At 38.7% G+C, this 20,695-nt stretch overlaps 1 protein-coding gene across 3 annotated transcripts in view; it reads right to left on the bottom strand.

The window, feature by feature from the left end:
• The window catches only part of ano2b (anoctamin 2b), a 54,455-nt gene that overhangs the window by 5,811 nt on the left and 27,949 nt on the right, over positions 1-20,695 (bottom strand). For all 3 annotated transcript variants that reach the window (XM_079816946.1, XM_079816944.1, XM_079816945.1), the window contains 9 exons: positions 18,489-18,563; positions 16,852-17,053; positions 16,021-16,132; positions 15,770-15,827; positions 14,663-14,763; positions 6,475-6,614; positions 4,126-4,278; positions 3,975-4,027; positions 2,578-2,759 (listed from right to left, as the gene is read on the bottom strand). In XM_079816946.1, coding sequence (XP_079673072.1) covers positions 2,578-2,759; positions 3,975-4,027; positions 4,126-4,278; positions 6,475-6,614; positions 14,663-14,763; positions 15,770-15,827; positions 16,021-16,132; positions 16,852-17,053; positions 18,489-18,563 — 1,076 coding nt within the window. The remainder of the gene's footprint in view (positions 1-2,577; positions 2,760-3,974; positions 4,028-4,125; positions 4,279-6,474; positions 6,615-14,662; positions 14,764-15,769; positions 15,828-16,020; positions 16,133-16,851; positions 17,054-18,488; positions 18,564-20,695) is intronic.

The raw sequence follows: 20,695 nt of genomic DNA, 5'->3' as shown, positions 1-20,695 counted from the left end.
TCACGATCTTAACAAGAGATAATTCTTTCCAGAGAACCGATGAACACAATTACTATCACTATCAACACAAGCGAACAGCACTGCTTCATTAGAAAACAGTTTTTCACATTAAGACGGTTTACATAACTATTTAGGCCCACACGGAATCGGTGCATGATTTCCCATATTTTCTCTCGCAGAATTCTGTGGAACAGGTTATTGTAAATTGCATTACTAGTTTAAGCTAAATATCATTAGTTGACTACATTAGTCACCATAAACTAAAATGAACAATAATTCTAAAGTGAGAGTTCACCCAAAAATTAGCCCATGATTTACTCACCCTCAAGCCATCATAAGTATATATGATATTCTTCTTTCAGACGAATACAATCAGGTTTTATAAGTATCCTGGCTCTTCCCAGCTTTATAATGGGCAGTGAACTGCAGCCCAAAATTTGAAGCCCAAAAAAAGTGCATCCATCCATTATAAGTGCTCCACACGGGTCCGGGGGGTTAATAAAGGCCTTCTGAAGTGAATGTAAAAATATCCATATTTAACACGTTATAAAGTAAAATATCTAGCTTCCAGCGGACCGGCTTCCGTATTCAATTTACGAAAAAAGCCTAACTGGCGCGACGATGAAGTCGGATGTAGCGTAAGCGTTTTGAACAGCGAGAGCCGTTACACTTTCTTTGTAAGTTGAATAAGGAAGGCGGTCTGGCGGAGGCTAGATATTTTACTTTATAAAGTTTTAAATATGGACATTTTTCTTACACAAATCCATCGGTTCACTTTAGAAGGCCTTTATTAACCCCCCGGAGCCGTGTGGAGTATGTTTATAATAGATGGATGTGCTTTTTTGAGCTTCAAACTCAAAGGACCCTGTCACTGCCATTATAACTAGGTAAGTCGGAACAGGGAACACTTCCCACAACACCTGATGTACTCGTTACATCAGGGGTCTTCAAACTCGGTCCTGGAGGGCCACTGTCCTGCAGAGTTTAGCTCCAACCCCAATTAAACACACCGAAACCAGCTAATCTGGGTCTAACTAGGGCCTTGTAAGACACTGATTAGCTGGTTCAGGTGTGTTAATTTGGGGTTGGAGCTAAACTCTGCAGGACAGTGGCCCTCCAGGACCGAGTTTGGAGACCCCTGCATTACATCATACAAAGAATGGCATCTACGCTAATGTTAGTCTCTATGTTTATCACAAGGTTTACTGTAGTCTGCCGGATCCAGATCAGATGGTGGACCTGCGCCTAGACACGACCACAACGCAGCCCTGAAGTGTCAGCAGAGATTGTGTCAACTAGACTCTCCCCTGTGAAGGCCTCCTTCCCTTCCCCTCTATACAGATAAAAACACATATGCACACATACGTATTCCAAACGCGCTTGCCTATAGGCTGAAAACGTAATGCTTGTGTACATGCCGTCACCATTTTCAAGGAATCGCTTTTTTGTGGGTTGTGAGGGGAAGATGATGGTATAGTTTCAATTCTATTTCAAACCTGTTTCATGGTTTGAGCTCTCCGGCCACCAAATGCTGTTGCCGTGTGGATGGGGTCCGGAACGCATTGAGGATGGTGTTGTTTAAATGGCTCCATATTAAATAACTAATTAGCTTTTACAACAGAAATTAATCAAAAACTTTTCTTCAAAAACGAAATTAATTTCCTATCATCACTGTAAAGCTGCTTTGAAGCAATCTGTGTTGCAAAAAGCGCTATAGATAAATTAAGGTGACTTTACTTATAAAGCATGGAAGTGTCAGGATATTTATTAATAAAACTCTGATTGTGTTCATCAGAAAGAAGAAAGTCATGTACACCTAAGGATGACTTGAGGGTGAGTAAATCATGGGGTCATTTTTATTTTAAAGTGAACTACTCAGTTACACTGTAAACTAACATGAACAATTGCAATTATCTAACATTGACAAAGATACAAAATATATTGCTCACTGTTGATACATTAACTATTGTTAACAAATGAGTCCTTATTGTAAAGTGTAACAAAATATCTATTAAAAGAAAAAAGGTTTGTGCAAAAGGCAGGAGTTTTTGTGAATGACAGACGAATTCTACAGAAGTCTATTCATTACCAGGCCTACCTGTGAGAGTGCAGTATATTTCCAAAGAATCGGATGTGCGTGTCTGTTTGTTCAATATTTTGGCTACCCCTCCTATTCTCCTTAAGTCGATTGATCCAGTTCTTCATAATTTACCACTGTACTACTACTACACCTGGTCTGTAAAAGAACCATTTGCGTTGCCCTCCCATCTAAGTTTTCCACATGGTGTGGAAAATGTTTATGAAGAATCTCCCCAGGCGGCGTCCAAGAAGATCAGTATGTTCAGAAAATAATAGCTTTGACATGTTTATTTCAGATACGATTTAAGAGGTGCAAATAAGGGGTCCTTATGCTGTCCTACGAAGAACCACTTTGATGTGAACAATCAGCGCTTGTTTAGGTTTTTTGAACTAATCACGGATGATAATGTTCATGGTTTTGTGTTTGGCAGTGGATGTTCAATAAATTGTTCGGTTTTTTTAGCAATAGTTCATAGTAATATAGTTCATTTTTCCGACCTGCAGACTGTAATGTCTTTGCCAAGACTGGAGAGGGAAGGCACAGTTCCAGGTTTAAAGTTGCTGACATTAAAGTAAGAGAGCGTGTGGTTGATGAAGCCGTGCATGGTCCCCGTCTCGCTGTACATGTACTGGTACACCAGGCGAGGGATGAAATCTGATGTGAAGGAGATGACAAAGGCCTGAAATGATACAAAAAAGAACCTTGCTTGAGTAGGAAATACTTCTTAGCAAACTTTTAGCCACAATGGTGTCGACTTTTATTGCTCCCGGGTGCAAGAATTCAAACATTTTGTGGAAGTGAGTTATTTTTGGGTTTCCTGTGAAGGAACACCGTGGCGGAAAAGCTGACACACCTCCGTGTTTGTACTTTGTAGTCTCCATTTCAAACTGGATGACAATGAACAGGCCAAACTGAGAGGCAAAAACTGAAAGAATGCCATTCTGTCAGTTAATTGGGAAGAAAAGAAAAGGCAAAATGCCATTGCATTCTGGGAAGAACGCTGTTGCTATACTACTGTACAAAGTACAATAATGTTCAGTGATAAATCTACCCTTAACAGTTTTGTTAACCTTCTGTTGATACTGTCAGTGGGCGGGCATACAAAAATGTGGAAAGTACAATCTATAGCTTTCAGGAAAGCCCTGAAGCTGTCAAAAGTCCACCAAATAACATGTTTTGCATCATCCGGCAGACTTTTGCTGTCAAAATTACAGGCATTTCTTGGTCCCAGTAACAAGGAGAAAGAGTAAACGTTGTTCATTTACATTATAAAATTGCAAATGGGGTTGAAAATCAGCAAACTTACACTTCAACTGTAACAAAGTTCAGACCACTATGGAACACATGCAGTGCGGTACCATTGATAATTAATAGGTGGCATTTAATTGGAGTAAAGAGGCCATTTGAAGCTGTAACAGTAAACGAATACTTGATTTCTAACAGAACAGCACAGCTGGACTGAATCAGATGTTGGGCTGCCGAGTAAATATGGCTTCCTTAATGAAAGGTCAAAGAGAAGCTGAAAGATCTTTACCAGGTTTGCCATGAGGCTTACTTCTCATATTGGGAACCTCACATCTATTAAAGCAAATCTGCTTGGGCTTTATTGTTCAAGTTTAAGTCGGAGAGACATGCATGAAGCAAACCGTAGGGGTGAAAGAACATCCCTGCAATGCTAGAACATAAACTGTGACGTTAATCGATTTCTTGCTTGAATAATGTGAACCCAGGCATATAAGTCTGAAGAATCTTGGTCAGCTACGTCTTATGAAAACAATAAGAGGATCTCTTTAACAAGGATGCACCTTATGAATCCCTCTATATAATAAACTTTCCATAAAAAGGACTTATATGACTAGCATATGTTAAGCAGAGTTATCTAGAAGAAACTCACATTGATGATGACTGAGAACTTTCCCAAACCACTCAAGATGTTGTACCAGATACCTGTGTGAGGAAAGATTTCAAATCAGAGGTTAAATGAGTAAATCCAGGAACAATGCCAGGGAATTTTTGTGATGTAAATATTGATATTTGATTTTCACCAATATCTTTTGCCCTCACGGCAATTGGCCTGCGAAGCTCCGTGACGAACTTCTTGGCGTCGAGGCGGATCTCGATGACATTGTTTAAGAGGGCGAAAAGCGGAGCCAGCGGGAATGAGGCCACAAAGAGCGACACAAAGCCAAACTGAATGACTGCAGAACGGAAAACAAACAAACATGGAGATTACATGAGGAGACATTTGGATTACAAGCTGGAGTTTGATTGATCTGCTCTCTCTTACCAGGCATTAAGATTTCAATATTGAATTTATGCAACTGTTCAAAGGTTTGGGGTTGGTAAGTTGGTAAGAAGTCTCTTATGCTCACCAAGGTTGTACTGATTCAAATCATCATCAAAAATACAGTAAAAAGTGTAATATTGTAAAATATTATTACAATTTATAATTGCTGTATTCTTGATAATTACTCCAGTCTTCAGTGTCACATGATCCTTCAGAAATCACTCTAATATGGGACCCTGGACCACAAAACCATGCAGTCATTAGGGTAAATTTTTTTTAAATTGATATTTATTCATCATCTGGAAGCTGAATAAATACACTTCCCATTGATGTGTGGTTTGTTAGGACAATATTTGGCCAAGATACAACTATTTGAAAAAATCTAAATATTGAGAAAAAACTTAGCAATGCATATTACTACTCATAATACATTTTTGATATACTTACGGTAGGAAATTTACAAAATATCTTCATGGAACATGATCTTTACTTAATATCCTAATGACTTTTGGCATAAAAGAAAAATGACACATACAATGTATTGTTGGCTATTGCCACAAATATACCCGTGCGTCTATTGACTGGTTTTGTGGTCCAGGGTCACATATGCTGATTTGCTGCTTAAGAAAATGTCTTATTATTATCAAAAGTAATATTTTTGAGGAAACCATACTTTTCTTTTAGGATTTCAAGTTCAAATGAACAGCATTTATATGAAATAGATAGTTTTGTCTTTACGGTCACATTTGATCAATTGAATGCAGTCTTGCTAAATAAAAGCAACAACAAAACTGACCCCAAACGTTTGAAATGTAATGCATAGGCTGTCCTTGACAAAGGAAACAAATTAAAATGGCCTTATACAAAATATGTTCACTTATAGATCAAATAACTTCTCAAGAAAGTTGCACAAATCACTGACAATGGGAAAAACAGTATTAATTTGATGTGAAGATTGTTCTTTCTGACTTCTAACATTACCAGCATGGGTGTCAAGCACAAAGCTGATTATTTGTCAATCAACAACAACGCATGGAACATAAGCCTTGTGGGAAACTGCATTTCCTTCTTTGGCTTGATTGACACATGGCTTTTTTTTTTTTCTGTGGAGCAACCAAACAATGGCTTCGAGAGAGATCAGGTTGGAGGGTATCCTACATAAACATCCATACGACTGGCTGTCATTCTCCCGCTCTCACTGAGAATATCGTTAACAGTATGTAGGTGTTGGTCTCCCACCAGTGTTATTACTGAGGGTCCTAAGTACATCTTCAATTTCTCCCCAAATCGTTTCTTTGATTTAATGAGTCTACTTTCATGAAAACAAAATAAAAGATCTGTTTTACTTGGCAGCGGATTAAAGCATCCATGCATTTATGAGAAAAGACTAAGGCGCAGGTTTTCTCACGCACAAGTCTCTGAAAGACTGTTATGCAACTCGCAACAACTCCAGGGACTAAACCGTCCCACATCAAACCACTCAATCAACACAGTCACGATAGGGAACCAAAATAAACTCGACAGATTATCACTGTGTAGACAGTGGTGTGTACCTGCATTAAATGTATATAGCAAAAACTTAAACTCAAACTTAGCTAAGTTTTTTTTTGTTGCAAATTTGTCAGGAAACATCCGTCGGCGTCTTGCATTCTCAGCATAACTGGGTTGTATAAATGCAGAATGAATAATAGCAATTCAGGTTTGGATTGGTTTTCATATGTTTAACTTTGCTGTTTACTCACTAGGCTTTCAGATCTTTTGCAGACGTTGTCACGTCAACTTACATAAACACTCAGTCAGATGTGTATCACTCCAAGCCACATGCTAGCAAATGTAGGCCCTTTCCTGCTTGTAAACACAGATGTAAAACAAACGAAGTCTAATTCACACGTCATTTATAATTTTTAACCATTACAAACTCTAATAACAGAGTTTTAGCATATTTCGTGAAACTCTGGGGGCGTGTCAAATCCAGAGACCAAAGCGTTCCTCCGACAACAAATCCTGCTGTTTCCGCTGAAGGGGACAAGTTACTCTAACCAGATGTTTTCTCACAGCACTTCACCCTGAGGACACTCTACTTTCGCTTTTACACAGTGTCACTCACTCATCTCCATGTATTCAGGTGTGAGTCCATTAAAAGGCTCCAGGTCATAGTCCAGGTGCCACTGTTGGCGGCGACCCGGCTGCTCCACAATCTCCTTGGGGGCCTTATCCTTGAGCGTGCGGCACAGCTTCTTTAGCTTTCTAAAGTGAGATATGAGAGGGAGAAAGAGAGAGAGAGACAGAATGTAAACACACAAACCGTTGCTATAAACTTGACCTTGAAGACAACATGACCCAGATTTGATAGTGAGTCAAGTGTCAGGTTTGTTTCTGAGAACTGAATATGAATTTTATGCAAACACATGGCTCATAAACATGATGTGTGCTTAGTTTATTTTTACAGAACTACTATTATTGCTCATAAATAGAGTTGGCTGCTTTTTCCAAAATGCTAAACGACTACACACAAACTCGAGGAGGTATTATTTTTGGCACACATATTAAACTATATATATGCAGCTCTGGAAAAAATTCAGAGACCACTTAACATTGATTTCTCAATGTTATAATGTATATATACTGTACACTAAAAAATGTCAGGCCTCTCCAATTTAATATTTTCTAGTGACTGGTCACATCAAAATGTTTCTGTTGGCCAAATTTAATTTCTGTGAATTGATACAATTTAATTCACAGAAATTAAATTTGGCCAACTTTAAATTGGAGACCTGAAATTTTTTACAGTGTATAAATCATACATTTTTTTTCTGAAAATTGCTCTTATAACATCATATTAAACTTGCTTGTGGCTTCTGAGCTTTAATTGAATTTAAATAGAGTGCAACAGCGCCCACTTTTTCAGCAGCATTGGTTCTATTTTTTGTTTAAAAAGTCTAAAGTAAAAGCGTTATAAGGTATGGACCAAACCAACAAGGTGAATCATAAAGTTACAAAACTTTGATTTTAAGCAAAAAAAGCATTTAAAATCGGACTAAAATACAAAGGTTAGTAATAGAAAGAACTACAATCCCATGATGCATTGCAAACAGCATAATCAAATTAAAAACGATGGAGATTGTACGTAGAAAAACAATACATTTTTAGTTTATTGCAAAATATGCACATATATACAAATATTTACGCATTTTGAGAGTGTAGGGAGTGTAGATAGACTTGATTACATCACTGGTGAGTAGGTGGAGCTAACAAGATCTTTTGATGAGTTTTGCAGGTCTATACTCTCTGATTGGTGGAATTTTCTTTACAGCATCATGGGTAATGTAGTTTTCCACCATGTATTCCGCTGTTAAACACGATTATTTTTTAAAAATACGTTGAAATAATCCAGCGGATGGTTTGAACAAAAGCAAATACCATCAATTAACAAGCTCGTAGCGCACAGTTGGGCTGTCTTTAAAGGTTTAGAAGTTAAAAATCTATTTCCCTATGGAGAAAATTAATGGAGTTTTTACTTCAGGAACCCGACTCTAGCACTCTATTCCTTTGAGTGAATCAATTCAGTGATCTGGTATGAGAATGAACTTGGCCAGACGTTTCATGATTAATTGGTTAATAAACCAATTAATCACGAAACCAGGGGCATACAGGAGACAGACCGGTACATCTGATACACACATAAACAGAAGACTCTGGAAATCTCATTATTGTACACATCTGTTCACTTGTTTTATACCACGCAGACAAACCACACAGACACAAGGCTGTCTGTTCCAAAATTGTTACATGGAGAAGAATAAAAGCACACAAAAAAATGCAAATCTCTACAGCAAATCTGTCAATGAGTCAAGCCATACAGATCGTTCTATCCTATTAAATTCAGTGCTAAAAACTAAGAACAGAATGACTAGAGGTCCTAGTAGCAGCTCCAGAACAACCCTTACAACACCTAAAAGAGCCAGTGGAGACCACAGGACTTTTATCAGTTGGCAGTGACCCTAAATAACTCCCAAAGTTTTCGGAGCTATTCCACATTTAGAGACAAACCCCTCATAAACTTCTCATTAAACAGTCTGGAATTTCAAAGACACAAAGAAAAGGTTAGGTTTTGAAAACAAGGAAAATTAATATAATGACCCAAGTTGTAAAATTCAAAAGCTCAATGTAACAGGATATATTTCACCATAAAAGCACGCCAGCAAACATGCCATGCAATCACAACCACAACATACTTCTGACCTCATTAAAGTCATTAAAACAGTCATTAAAAAAACTCATTAAAACAGATGGAACGTGCACAGGCGCTGCTCTGTGTTCAAGCCTTGGTGTTTGGAGAGGCCTCATCGGGAGAGCATGACAGCTCACGTTGGACTGGCCAAATATAGTGGACGAAATGGTCCGTGTGGTCCATCCGTCTATAGCTTATTAACGCTCACAATAAAACCCTCCAAATGCTTCTGCTGCATTATTTAGTCTCCAAAACTACAGCCTTTTCCAGCACATTACTTTTTAATGCACGCCTTTGTATCATAAGTGCTTTCCTCCATCCGTGATAAAGCTCTCGTTTACCAGCTGTTGGGATGAATTTGCATTTGGTGTATGTGCATCGAGTCACACGCAAACCCCTACTGGTGACTGGTCAACTAAAATAGACTTTAAAAAGATGCAGCACCCTTTTAAACATACAAGGCTCTGTTTTTAGGCTCATGTGCATTGTTATAATATTGCGGGATGGCATTGGTCTGTGGGGAGATTAGGTCTGTTAAGTAGGTCAGGGATCTTGAGTCGTCCTGGCCACAGTCGTGGTACGTTTCCACCAAAGTCCACTTCTGTGCGTTTCCCCCCGAAAAAAATTAAAGTATTGTGAGTACAAAGTGAGTATTTATAGAACTGAACGGGAGAATGGGTTTGACTTTGTTCAACCCCTCATGGGCCATATTGCTTTTTTGATTTGCATTCTTAAATTAACTATTTTTGCACTCAGGGGGAGATAGAAAGGTCAATTGCAATGACAATTTTGTGGAACATGCCAAAGACTTATTGGCGCAGGCTTTATACATGTTCACACATGGTTTACAACTAGAGTAAGGGCAGACAAGACAGGATGGCTGCTCTGTTATCTGCTCTGATGGCTGCTCTGTCAAGTCCTCGTCGTCAGTTAGGAACCTGGGTGTGCTCTTTGATACCAAACTTGCATTTGAAAACCACATTTCTGGCATGTGTGAAACTGCCTTTTCCCATCTTAAAAATACACTCACCTAAAGGATTATTAGGAACACCATACTAATACTGTGTTTGACCCCCTTTCGCCTTCAGAACTGCCTTAATTCTACGTGGCATTGATTCAACAAGGTGCTGAAAGCATTCTTTAGAAATGTTGGCCCATATTGATAGGATAGCATCTTACATTTGATGGAGATTTGTGGGATGCACATCCAGGGCACGAAGCTCCCGTTCCACCACATCCCAAAGATGTTCTATTGGGTTGAGATCTGGTGACTGTGGGGGCCATTTTAGTCCAGTGAACTCATTGTCATGTTCAAGAAACCAATTTGAAATGATTCGGGCTTTGTGACAAGGTGCATTATCCTGCTGGAAGTAGCCATCAGAAGATGGGTACATGGTGGTCATAAAGGGATGGACATGGTCAGAAACAATGCTCAGGTAGGCCGTGGCATTTAAACAATGCCCAATTGGCACTAAGGGGCCTAAAGTGTGCCAAGAAAACATCCCCCACACCATTACACCACCACTAGCAGCCTGCACAGTGGTAACAAGGCATGATGGATCCATGTTCTCATTCTGTCTACGCCAAATTCTGACTCTACCATCTGAATGTCTCAACAGAAATCGAGACTCATCAGACCAGGCAACATTTTTCCAGTCTTCAACTGTCCAATTTTTGTGAGCTTGTGCAAATTGTAGCCTCTTTTTCCTATTTGTAGTGGAGAGGAGTGGTACCCGGTGGGGTCTTCTGCTGTTGTAGCCCATCCGCCTCAAGGTTGTGCGTGTTGTGGCTTCACAAATGCTTTGCTGCATACTTCGGTTGTAACGAGTGGTTATTTCAGTCAAAGTTGCTCTTCTATCAACTTGAATCAGTCGGCCCATTCTCCTCTGACCTCTAGCATCAACAAGGCATTTTGGCCCACAGGACTGCCGCATACTGGATGTTTTTCCCTTTTCACACCATTCTTTGTAAACCCTAGAAATGGTTGTGCGTGAAAATCCCAGTAACTGAGCAGATTGTGAAATACTCAGACTGGCCCGTCTGGCACCAACAACCATGCCACGCTCATAATTGCTTAAATCACCTTTCTTTCCCATTCTGACATTCAGTTTGGAGTTCAGGAGATTGTCTTGACCAGGACCACACCCCTAAATGCATTGAAGCAACTGCCATGTGATTGGTTGATTAGATAATTGCATTAATGAGAAATTGAACAGGTGTTCCTAATAATCCTTTAGGTGAGTGTATATCTGAATTACGACACATGCTTTCAATGCAAAATGCTGAACAGTTGCGTTCATGACCTCAAGGCTAGATTATTGTAATGCTCTACTGGGTGGTTGCCCTGCTCGCTTAATAAATAAACTGCAGCTGGTTCAAAAGGCAGCAGCTTAACACCTGATGTACTCGATATATTATAAAATGAATGGCATCTACGCTAATGTTAGTCTCTCTGTTTATCCCAAGGTTTACTGCAGTCTGCCAGATCCAGATCAGATGGTGGACCTGTTCCTAGACACTGACCATAAAGTGTCAGCAGAGATTGTGTCAACTAGACTCTCCCCTGTGAAGGCCTCCTTCCCTTCCCCTCTATACAGATAAAAACACATATGCACACATACGTATTCAAACGCGCTTGCCTATAGGCTAAATACGTAATGCTTGCGTACATGTCGGGTTTGCGTGGAGATGGTGGTGGAATAGATTAAAAACTATTTCAAACCTATTTCATGGTTTCGTTCTCCGGCCACCAAATGCTATTGTGCGGATGGGGTCAGGAACGGTATTGTGGGTTTTCTGTTATAGTCGAGGATGGTGTTGTTTACATGGTGCCAAATTAAATAACTAATCAGTTTTTTACTACAGAAATTAATCAATCAAAAACTTAGCTTTTCATCAAATACAAAATTAACTATTATCACTGTAAAGCTGCTTTGAAGCAATCTGTGTTGTGAAAAGTGCTATATATAAATGAAGGTGACTTGACTTGACTTCACAAGAAAGAGGAAAGACAGAGCTGCCGTGAAGGACGACTAGTAGCTGTCACTTAAAGGGTTTGTTCACCCAAAAATGTAATTTATTCCTCACCCTCATGCCGTTCCACACCCGTAAGACCTTCGTTCATCTTCGGAACACAAATGAAGATATATTTGTTGAAATCCGAAGGCTCAGTGAGGCCTCCATAGAGAGCAAAGCAATTTACACTCTCAAGATCCATTAATGTACTAAAAACATATTTAAAGCAGTCCATGTGAGTACAGTGGTTCAATATTAATATTATAAAGCAACAAGAATATTTTTGGTGCGGCAAAAAAAGGGGAAATTCCCTTAAATTCAAGGGAAAAATAATTAAAAAAGCAGGGTCAGTGCACACAACTATATTGAGTCATTTTTACAAATAACATTTTAGCTATATGAACAAAAGAAAGTCAAGTAAAGTTGACAACATTTCTTTAAGTAAATATAAACCATTTGAATTTGTCACTGTTACATAATATTTATATGTGCAGTTTACTTAATAATGTTATGTTAAATTTATGAAAGTTTATTATGTTAGGTGCACGCATTTATTGATTTAATTTACCTTATTAAATTAACTACTTGCTCTACAAGTGTAAGTGGAAAACTATTAAATATAATAACAAACTTATTTTTAGAAACAAAATTCAAAAATAACTTAATTGAGAACAGGAAGTCCCTCCAGAGTATGAGTGGCTACAGCCTAAACACAGGCACAACTCTTCTGCATAGTAACCAAAAAATAAAAGAAACTCCTCTAAATGTCCAACATAACTGCACATAACACTTAACATAACAACATCTTTCCCTTTACTGAAAAAGATAAAATAACACTTTAATCCCTAAATTTACTCTAATGCAGTCTCTTGCTGGGAACTACAGATCCACTGCCCAGTTGTTCGTTTCACTCAGCAATGTTAAGTTGACCGAACAAACACTTATTAAGTAAAGCTGACAATACTCATTTTTAGTAGAAACAACTCAGTAAATCTAAGTAAATTTAGTTACATAAGTGTTTTAAGTAATGTGAACAAGGATGATTTGAGTGCAACTAACAACAGTGAAAGTTAATTCTTTTTGAGTGTATAGTGATAACCGATTTCAAAACAGTGCTTCATGAAGCTTTGGAGCGTATCGAATCAGCGAGACGGTTCAGTGGTTCGGAGGGCCAAAGTCACGTGATTTCCGCAGTTTTGCGATTTGACTCGCTGATTCGATACGCTCCGAAGCTTCACGAAGCATTGTTTTGAAATCGGTTATCAAAAATATTCTCATCGCTTTATAATATTAATATTGAACCACTGTACTCACATGGACTGCTTTAAATATGTTTTTAGTACATTAATGGATCTTGAGAGTGTAAATGGCTCTGCTCTCTATGGAGGCCCCATTTGTGTTCAGAAGATGAACGAAGGTCTTACTGGTGTGGAACGGCATGAGGGTGAGGAACAGTGTTGGGATTAACGCATTACAAGTAACTTGAGTTAAGTAATAATATTACTTTTTCCAAGTACATAGTAAAGTAACGCATTACTTTTCAAATTTACAACAAAATATCTGAGTTACTTTTTCATATTAATTTGACTGACCTCTCTCCTGCCCCCATGTTGAGAGTAAGTGCAGAGATGTTGAGTGTAAACATGATGGTTATTGTAGTTCTAGACTAAATGTGAGTATTTATTTATCTCACTTGCACAATAAAGATTCAGTACTCCTCAAAATGAATAAAATCAGTCAAATGCAAAATCAGAGTTCTATGCAAACCTCCAATAGTTCAATGTTAAATAAAACTTTTTTCTCCTGCATCCTATTCTACCATTATCCAGAATGGCAGCACAGCAGAGCTGTGTCCTCTACTGTTCATGTGTGAATTTGCATTTTTACCTCAGCCTGGGGCTTATTATTTCAATTTTGGTATGAAGAGGTCTTTACCGTTGCACAAAAATATAACTTTTTTGTTATAAAAAAAAACAAAAACAAGCCCAGCCCAGGAGAGAAAAAGTAACGCAAAAGTAACGTAACGCATTACTTTTCTTAAAAAGTAACTAAGTAACTCAATTAGTTACTTTTTAAGGGAGTAACACAATATTGTAATGGTGAGGAATACATTTTCATTTTTGGGTGAACTAACCCTTTAACGCACGTTGTGTTGCTGTTGTAGTTTGTAAAAATACGTTTGCGGGTGCATGCCGCAAGGAACAAAAGACAGGTGCCTTGAGTGTTTCTGGCCGCCTCAACCATGGGAGTGAGTGAGTTGTGTGAGCTCAGTTAACCAAAATGCACCGCAAAGATGTAGAGATAAAGCACTCTGAGTCATACGATGAATCATAAATGAAAGTGCTCATGTTCATCAGATAACTTGCAACCAACTGGATGTGTCTATCTGAATTGCACACATCAAAGAGATCTGTGTGGAAATGAAATTGATATAGAGAAACATAGAGAATGGGTTGTAGCTGGTGTACTTGTGAAGGACGAGGAGAAATAGGTTAAAAAGGGATTTCCACAGAACGCAAAGTCCACGACTCAGAGGTCCTTTCCGCCACCCAGGGAAAATCTCGTCCCAGATTTTTGCAATCGTACCATATGCACAAGTATTAATGCATGCATACCACACACACACAAGGCACCTGTGATGATATGTCTCTCTGTGTTTACATTCTCTACAAGTACAGGCTTTACTCCATATAAGACACAAACATCACTCATGCTGATTTGCATCTTATCATGCTCATTAATGACGTGACGCGCCACTTGTGCAAACATGTGAAATGAGACAGGAATCCGGCCTATTAAAGTGCAAGGACAGGCATGCTAGAAATTTTGCCTGTGTGCAAAAAGGGAGCAAAAGGAAAAGCAAGAAAGTCATGCAAGAATTGGAGTAGATGGTTTAAGAGAAGCCCATTTTACAATCTCGGGATTTCCTGTAGATATAAACCAACTTCAGAAGGAGCAGAATTTGCTGTTTATCTGAAGGAATGATCTTTCTAAAGTTTCCAGATAGAAAAGCTATTTTGTTTGGTGGTAGAGCATGGCGGGAACTTACGGAATGCCGATCTCAAAGATGTTATTCTGAATAAGCTGCTTCCCCAGCATGATGATACTGAGCTGGATGCAGAGTTCAATTAGACAGCCACCAGGAGCGCACTGGGAAGAAAAAGGAAAAGATGCTATGACAGTGTCGTGATGTTGAATAGAATCGCACAATTATTATTATTTTATTTTACGGTACAACTGTAAAATTAGAATACTAATACTAATGGCTGTCCTTCTTGCTTCATTTACAAACCACTGAGCTTTTATTTTGGTGGAAAAATTTAAGCAGGGGTAACACATAAGTTTTTCAGTCTGGTTCTCATGAGAGCACCTTTGGTGCTCACATAGTGTGACCCATTAAATATAACTATAAAAAATAATAATAACAGCATTACTGCACTTTATTTAGTTAGTTTAAAAAAAAAAATAAACAAACAAAATAGTAAATAAAGTGTGATTAATACTATTATATTTTAAATTAACAAAATGAGTATTAAATAAAAAAATATGATTATTTTATAGTACACTTCAAAATACAATGCTAATATTTACTTTTTTTTCATGTGAATTTTCAACATTTTCAAACATAAGTTCAGCAAGCTTTTATTTTGGCGGGTTGCCAGGAAGTAAATATATGCACTACCGGTTTTCGAACTGCTGAGTGAAGCGCGTCAGTGAATGTCACTGTTTTGCGTTTCGCTCTGAAACCGACGGATTTATTACGCATTCAGTTCAAATTGACATCTTATACAAACAGATCTAAAATGGTGATTGTGCATTAACAGCTGTCAACTATGTCGGTACACAAATGAGTGGTCTGAACTTTTGTACCCAGAGCATTTTTTATTTTGGTCGCGCATGCGCACCTGCCCACCACTTATGGGCACCCTTGTTTATAAGTGCTTTTCATTACAAGAGAAGATGAAGGGAAGATGCATTTCCAAATGCACATTATAAGCGACCCAAACTCAAAACAGCTGCAGAAATGAGTTTGTGTGAAGCAGCATTTACTGTGAATTGAGCTGCTGAAAACACAGGATCATGAGCGGCTTGCTTGTGCAGCCCAGCCTAATGTTGTACATGGTATTGTAGTGCTTGCAAGCAAAAGCATACTCACCTCTTCCATACGGTAGTCATTGAAGACATAAACGTAGTCACCGGGGCGACCTGCAAACCTGTAAAAAACCCATGAATAAGGTTCACGGGATATATCTCACCCCAAGAAAGGAAGTGGCAAGGGTCACATGCCTGTCTGATTTGAAGCCAGATGTTTGTGCTGCAGTCAGACTTCACATTTACCAGAGGCTGAATATGTGCGCAGTTCTTTCTCCTACGATAAACTGTTTGCCATTGAGCTTGTCCACCTACCTCCCTTTGAAGAAGGCCACGTAGAAGATGGGTGCATAGGCATTCATGAACTTCAGGAGGAAAGCCTTCAGAATCAGACGCTCCTCAAAATTGGTCTCCGTTTTCGGGATCTCTGCAGACACATTCATTCAATTATTTTGGTATTCAGACTGGATAAACTGCAGACAATTTCAGAAGCTTGCATTGTGACAAGTATAATAAAAGGGGTGGTTTCTCTTTAGCATCTTCTGTTTAGTAGGTTGAAGGTTGAGAAACGAAGCTCTTCAGAAGACCATATGGTTGCGTTTGGGCGGGATTACATGTTTTCTGGCATTCCCTAAATCTTCATCTGCCTCAACAGATTACAGGCAGTTCCACAGTGGTTTTGGCCATAAATTCACCATATTTCATTAATAGGGCACGCTCGAGAAAGAGCCCAAATTCCAGTAAGTCTGGTAAAACATATTCAAGCATGAATTAATAGGTTCGGAAGTAGGTTAAAGCATTAGGGTGTGTGTGGTCAGACTTTAAGAGTGAAAATCAAAGAAGTACGGGAAAATCTATGTCTTATTCACGAGATGATAACACATGCTTTCCCCTTTTTCCTTCCTTCCCTACATATCCCCAGAGACTCTCATTTATTAAAATGTCTCTTAAGGAAATCTCGGTGATGGCTAACTGACAAGGAAAGTTTCCCCAGCATTCCTGGAGTGGCTCAAATCAAAGATTCATGCCGTGCGGGTGAGCGAAGAGGGGAAGAAGGACAACCAAAAAAAGAGATAAGTTGACCAAAAGTGATGCACATCAACAATACTGAGGCTGTAACATGGGTGGCGGCGGTCAAAATCTCACCCAGTTCTGTGAGCCAGGCAGCCACCATGCCGTAGATCTCATCTAGAATGAGGATGACCACCAGGTTGATGATGACGGCGGTGGCTGTGACGGTCACTCGGACGTTGGACTTGACGTCTGGGTCTGGGCTCATTGCCATGAGGGCGGAGATGGTGATGCGGTAAATGATGACGCTGAACACGGCAGAGCACGTCACTCCAAACTACAGGCAGAGAGGAACAAGGAGCAGTGGACGAGGGGTCAAGTAAGAAACCATTGCACCACACAGGCTAAGAAATGTGCTGAATTGTACTGAATGTACATTTGTAGTGCACTTCAAATTTTTTAAGTAAAAACTACTTGCAGAATATATATTATTAATTAAACAAAAGGCCACATAAAGCCACAATATGTAATTTTTCGCCGCTAAAGGTCGCTTATTCAAATCAAAGGCGTAGTTTGAGTGCTTCCGCTTCTTCTGCTCATGCGTATTTGTGGTAAAGCAGCGCAGTTTTATCATATTAGATGTATTTGAGTGTTTTGAAAGTTATGATATACTCTGTGCATTCGCTCTGCGGCTATAATGAGACACTTGTTGCACACTGCAGTGAGCTGGATCGATATTAGGCATGGTAAAACATGCTATTCGCGGTAAATCAAAAAAACGAAATATAAAAAAATAAGACTAACTGTGTTGAGCTATATAACAATGATTCGTTTTCTGTCGATGAATGTCTCCAAACAGTTGCTCATCTGTCTAATAAAACACATCATATATTAAAGCATGTTTGGTGTTTCCATGGTTTCTTCTAAATAAAATAAAAAATCGAGGGTAATGCGGGTATGATGTCATTGATAGGCGACATATCGCCATCCTGGTTAAAATTGCTTATTTCTCTGGATTTAAACATTTTTGGAAACATTTGTGATAATGCAAGTACACAAGTCAACAAAATATATAACACTGTTCTAGTGGTTTTTGGATATTTTAATCAAAAAATCTTACATTTTGTGCCATTAAGTGTACTTGCACACTTTTAAAAAGTGCACTTTTTAATAAAGTACATTTTAAATCAATGCTTTAATGTCACTATGATTTCAAAATTGACAATTCTTGTTTTCAATTTTGCAGTGTTTATTATAAATGATTTATCCATGCACATCCTCATTATTATTTTTTTAATGACTGTGCCTTCGTAATCTTTAATTAAAATAACTTCACCTCACTCCTGCAACAAGATCTAATCTATTCTCTGATGATGTGTTTACTTGTGCAAGGGTGGGGCAACCTGTCAAATGAGATCGACCAATAACAAACCACAACCATCCAATAAATTCCACATGAACAAAATCAAGTCCCGTCCTAAAATTGTTCTTGTTCAAGAAGCCTTTTCACTCATGATAAGGAAGAAAAGTTTGGAGACATGATATCGCAACTTCCATTTCATGCTGACATTATTAATCTATGTAAACTTATTTTGATAACATTGGTAACATATTAAAGCACATATAAAGTAGACGATTATATTTGAATTGTTGCGTGTTATTCAATATTACAATTACATTGAATATATTTTAAATGTACTGAAGTGCAAATATATTTGACATACAAGCTTTAATAGAAATGACATTCAATTGTTCTTTTTCTCGAGGGTTACCATGAACAAAATGGAGGAAATGTTGATGAAATATCCAGGCAGTCTGTCCCTCCATGTTAGCTTCTCGTGTCCAGTCTGTGAAGGAAGAGAGACATTTAAGGTGACTAATGGGAGCATGCATGCTGTTCACTGCTATCATGCATACATTTCTGTTTTTAGCTTTGCCTCTTTACTTTTGAGTTGCTTTTAGAGTGACTCAGAACTAGCCTATTGGGGGGAATAATTCAGCTGTCCACTTATAACATGACAATGTTAAGGCCATCAACACCTGGCCGTCCTCTAGAGTGAGTACTGCACATTCCGTACATTCGAGTAGATCATATCTCCAAAACATCCGGCCAACACATTTCAGTGACCAAAACAACTTAAATATGCCTGCTTTGTATTTAGATCAAATCTCATCAAGCCAAAAACAACAGGCAGCAGTGGAGTGAGGGTGGTTCCACTCAGGAGTACATTTTACAAACAGCAGAAAAATTGATTCAACTTCAGTTCTGTGGAAGGGAGGGAAATGAATTAGCAGGCCACAGGAATGTTAAGAGGCAGCTTCTGTGTCTTTCAAGTCATTACAAAAATGCCATTACAATCGAAAGAGTGTTTGACAAGCCATCTGAGAACATTTTACTATGAAGCAAGTGCACAAATGGTGCTCACTGTTTACCGACTGTAGCTATTGCCTAACATTAAAAGTGATTGATTGATTTAATGTTTAATGTTCATTTGTTCTCTGTTGATTCTAAAGCAATCTGAGGTTATAATACTGCTAAGTTTCTCCAAAGTGCACCAGAAACAAAATGCACACATAAACACCGGTAGAGATGGTGCATCATCTTTGTTGATACTGGAACAGCATTCCAATCAACCAATCAGATTTGCGAGACAAGTTTGTAGTTTGTGAAGTTTAGGTTTACAACCAGGGTTATGGACTCCTATAAGTGCTACCCACGTAGGAAGAGACGTTCTTGTGATCTTGCGCAATGTTCCCTAAAAGTTCTCTAAAGGTGATGAAAATCCCGAACCCTGATAGAACATTAGGGACATTCCTAAACGTCCTCTTTTGGTTATGAAAGCGCTGCAGTTCAAGGTCCCTTATATGACTTTAGGGGGACGTTCTATATTTATTATTCTATGGTTACATAGCAACATTACAAAGAGGACATTTGGGACATTACCAGAACGTTCCCAGATGCTCCTCTGTTGGTCATATAATAACGTTACCGATATGACTTTAGGGGGACATTCCATATTGGTTATTCTCTGGTTACATAGCAATATTACAAAGAGGACATTTGAGAACGTTCCCATACAGTTTCCATCGGACATTTCCATCGGGTCTGCGCTGCAACATATCTTGTTCAGAGCAGTGGTCTCTATACTACATTCCCATCTTTAAGAAGCAACTTTTGGGCAAATCCTGTGTTTTACTGACTCTCATTTGCAAAGCAGCCCAGTGTACATTGATTCACACAAACAAGTTCTGAAAACATTCATTAAACATGATGGAAGGACCTAAATAGGACCAAAAAATAACATTCTAGCTTGGTCCCCTAAAGGTCCCGTAAACGTTACGTATGTGAATGGTATGTAAACGAAATGTAGTGTAGAGACCTAGAGGGAACGTCCTATAGTAATGGTGCCCTAAACATTTCTAGAACGTCCTGAATGTCCGCCAAATAACGTCCCCACAACCCTTAAAAGAACTCCACATTGTGACAGTCTCAGAACGTTCTTGACACTAGCGGGGACATTCTAAGAATGTTCTGGGAACATCAAATTTCCAAATAAAATATGGTCCCCTAAACGTTCCGAGAACGTCCTGAATGTTCCATGAAGGTCTGCCAAATAACGTCCCTGAACCCTTTAAAGAACTCCACATAGTGACCGTCTCAGAACGTTCTTGACACCAGCGGGGACGTTTTGAGAACGTAACATTTCTCTTCCCTCTGATTGTAAGAATAAGTTCTAGGTAGGGCTAGGTTTAGGGGTTGGACTACATTTTCAGACAAAATATGTTGATCCAGGAACATATCTTGGCAAAATCACGGTCACTGGTATGGATAGTTCCTTTTAAATTGGATGGAACTATTTCTGAAACTATTCAATAATGAATAAAACATTTCCCTCAACATTTCCTTAACTTCGTTGCATGCGTTCTGGGATTGCTGTATCTGTGCATGATATATTCAATGCTGCGGGATTACTGTTTG

Source organism: Gobio gobio (assembly GCF_949357685.1).
Source record: "Gobio gobio genome assembly, chromosome: 5".
Classification (NCBI taxonomy): Eukaryota; Metazoa; Chordata; class Actinopteri; order Cypriniformes; family Gobionidae; genus Gobio; species Gobio gobio.
The sequence above is the reverse complement of the archived record's forward strand: the minus strand, read 5'-3'. Positions and strand labels throughout refer to the sequence as shown.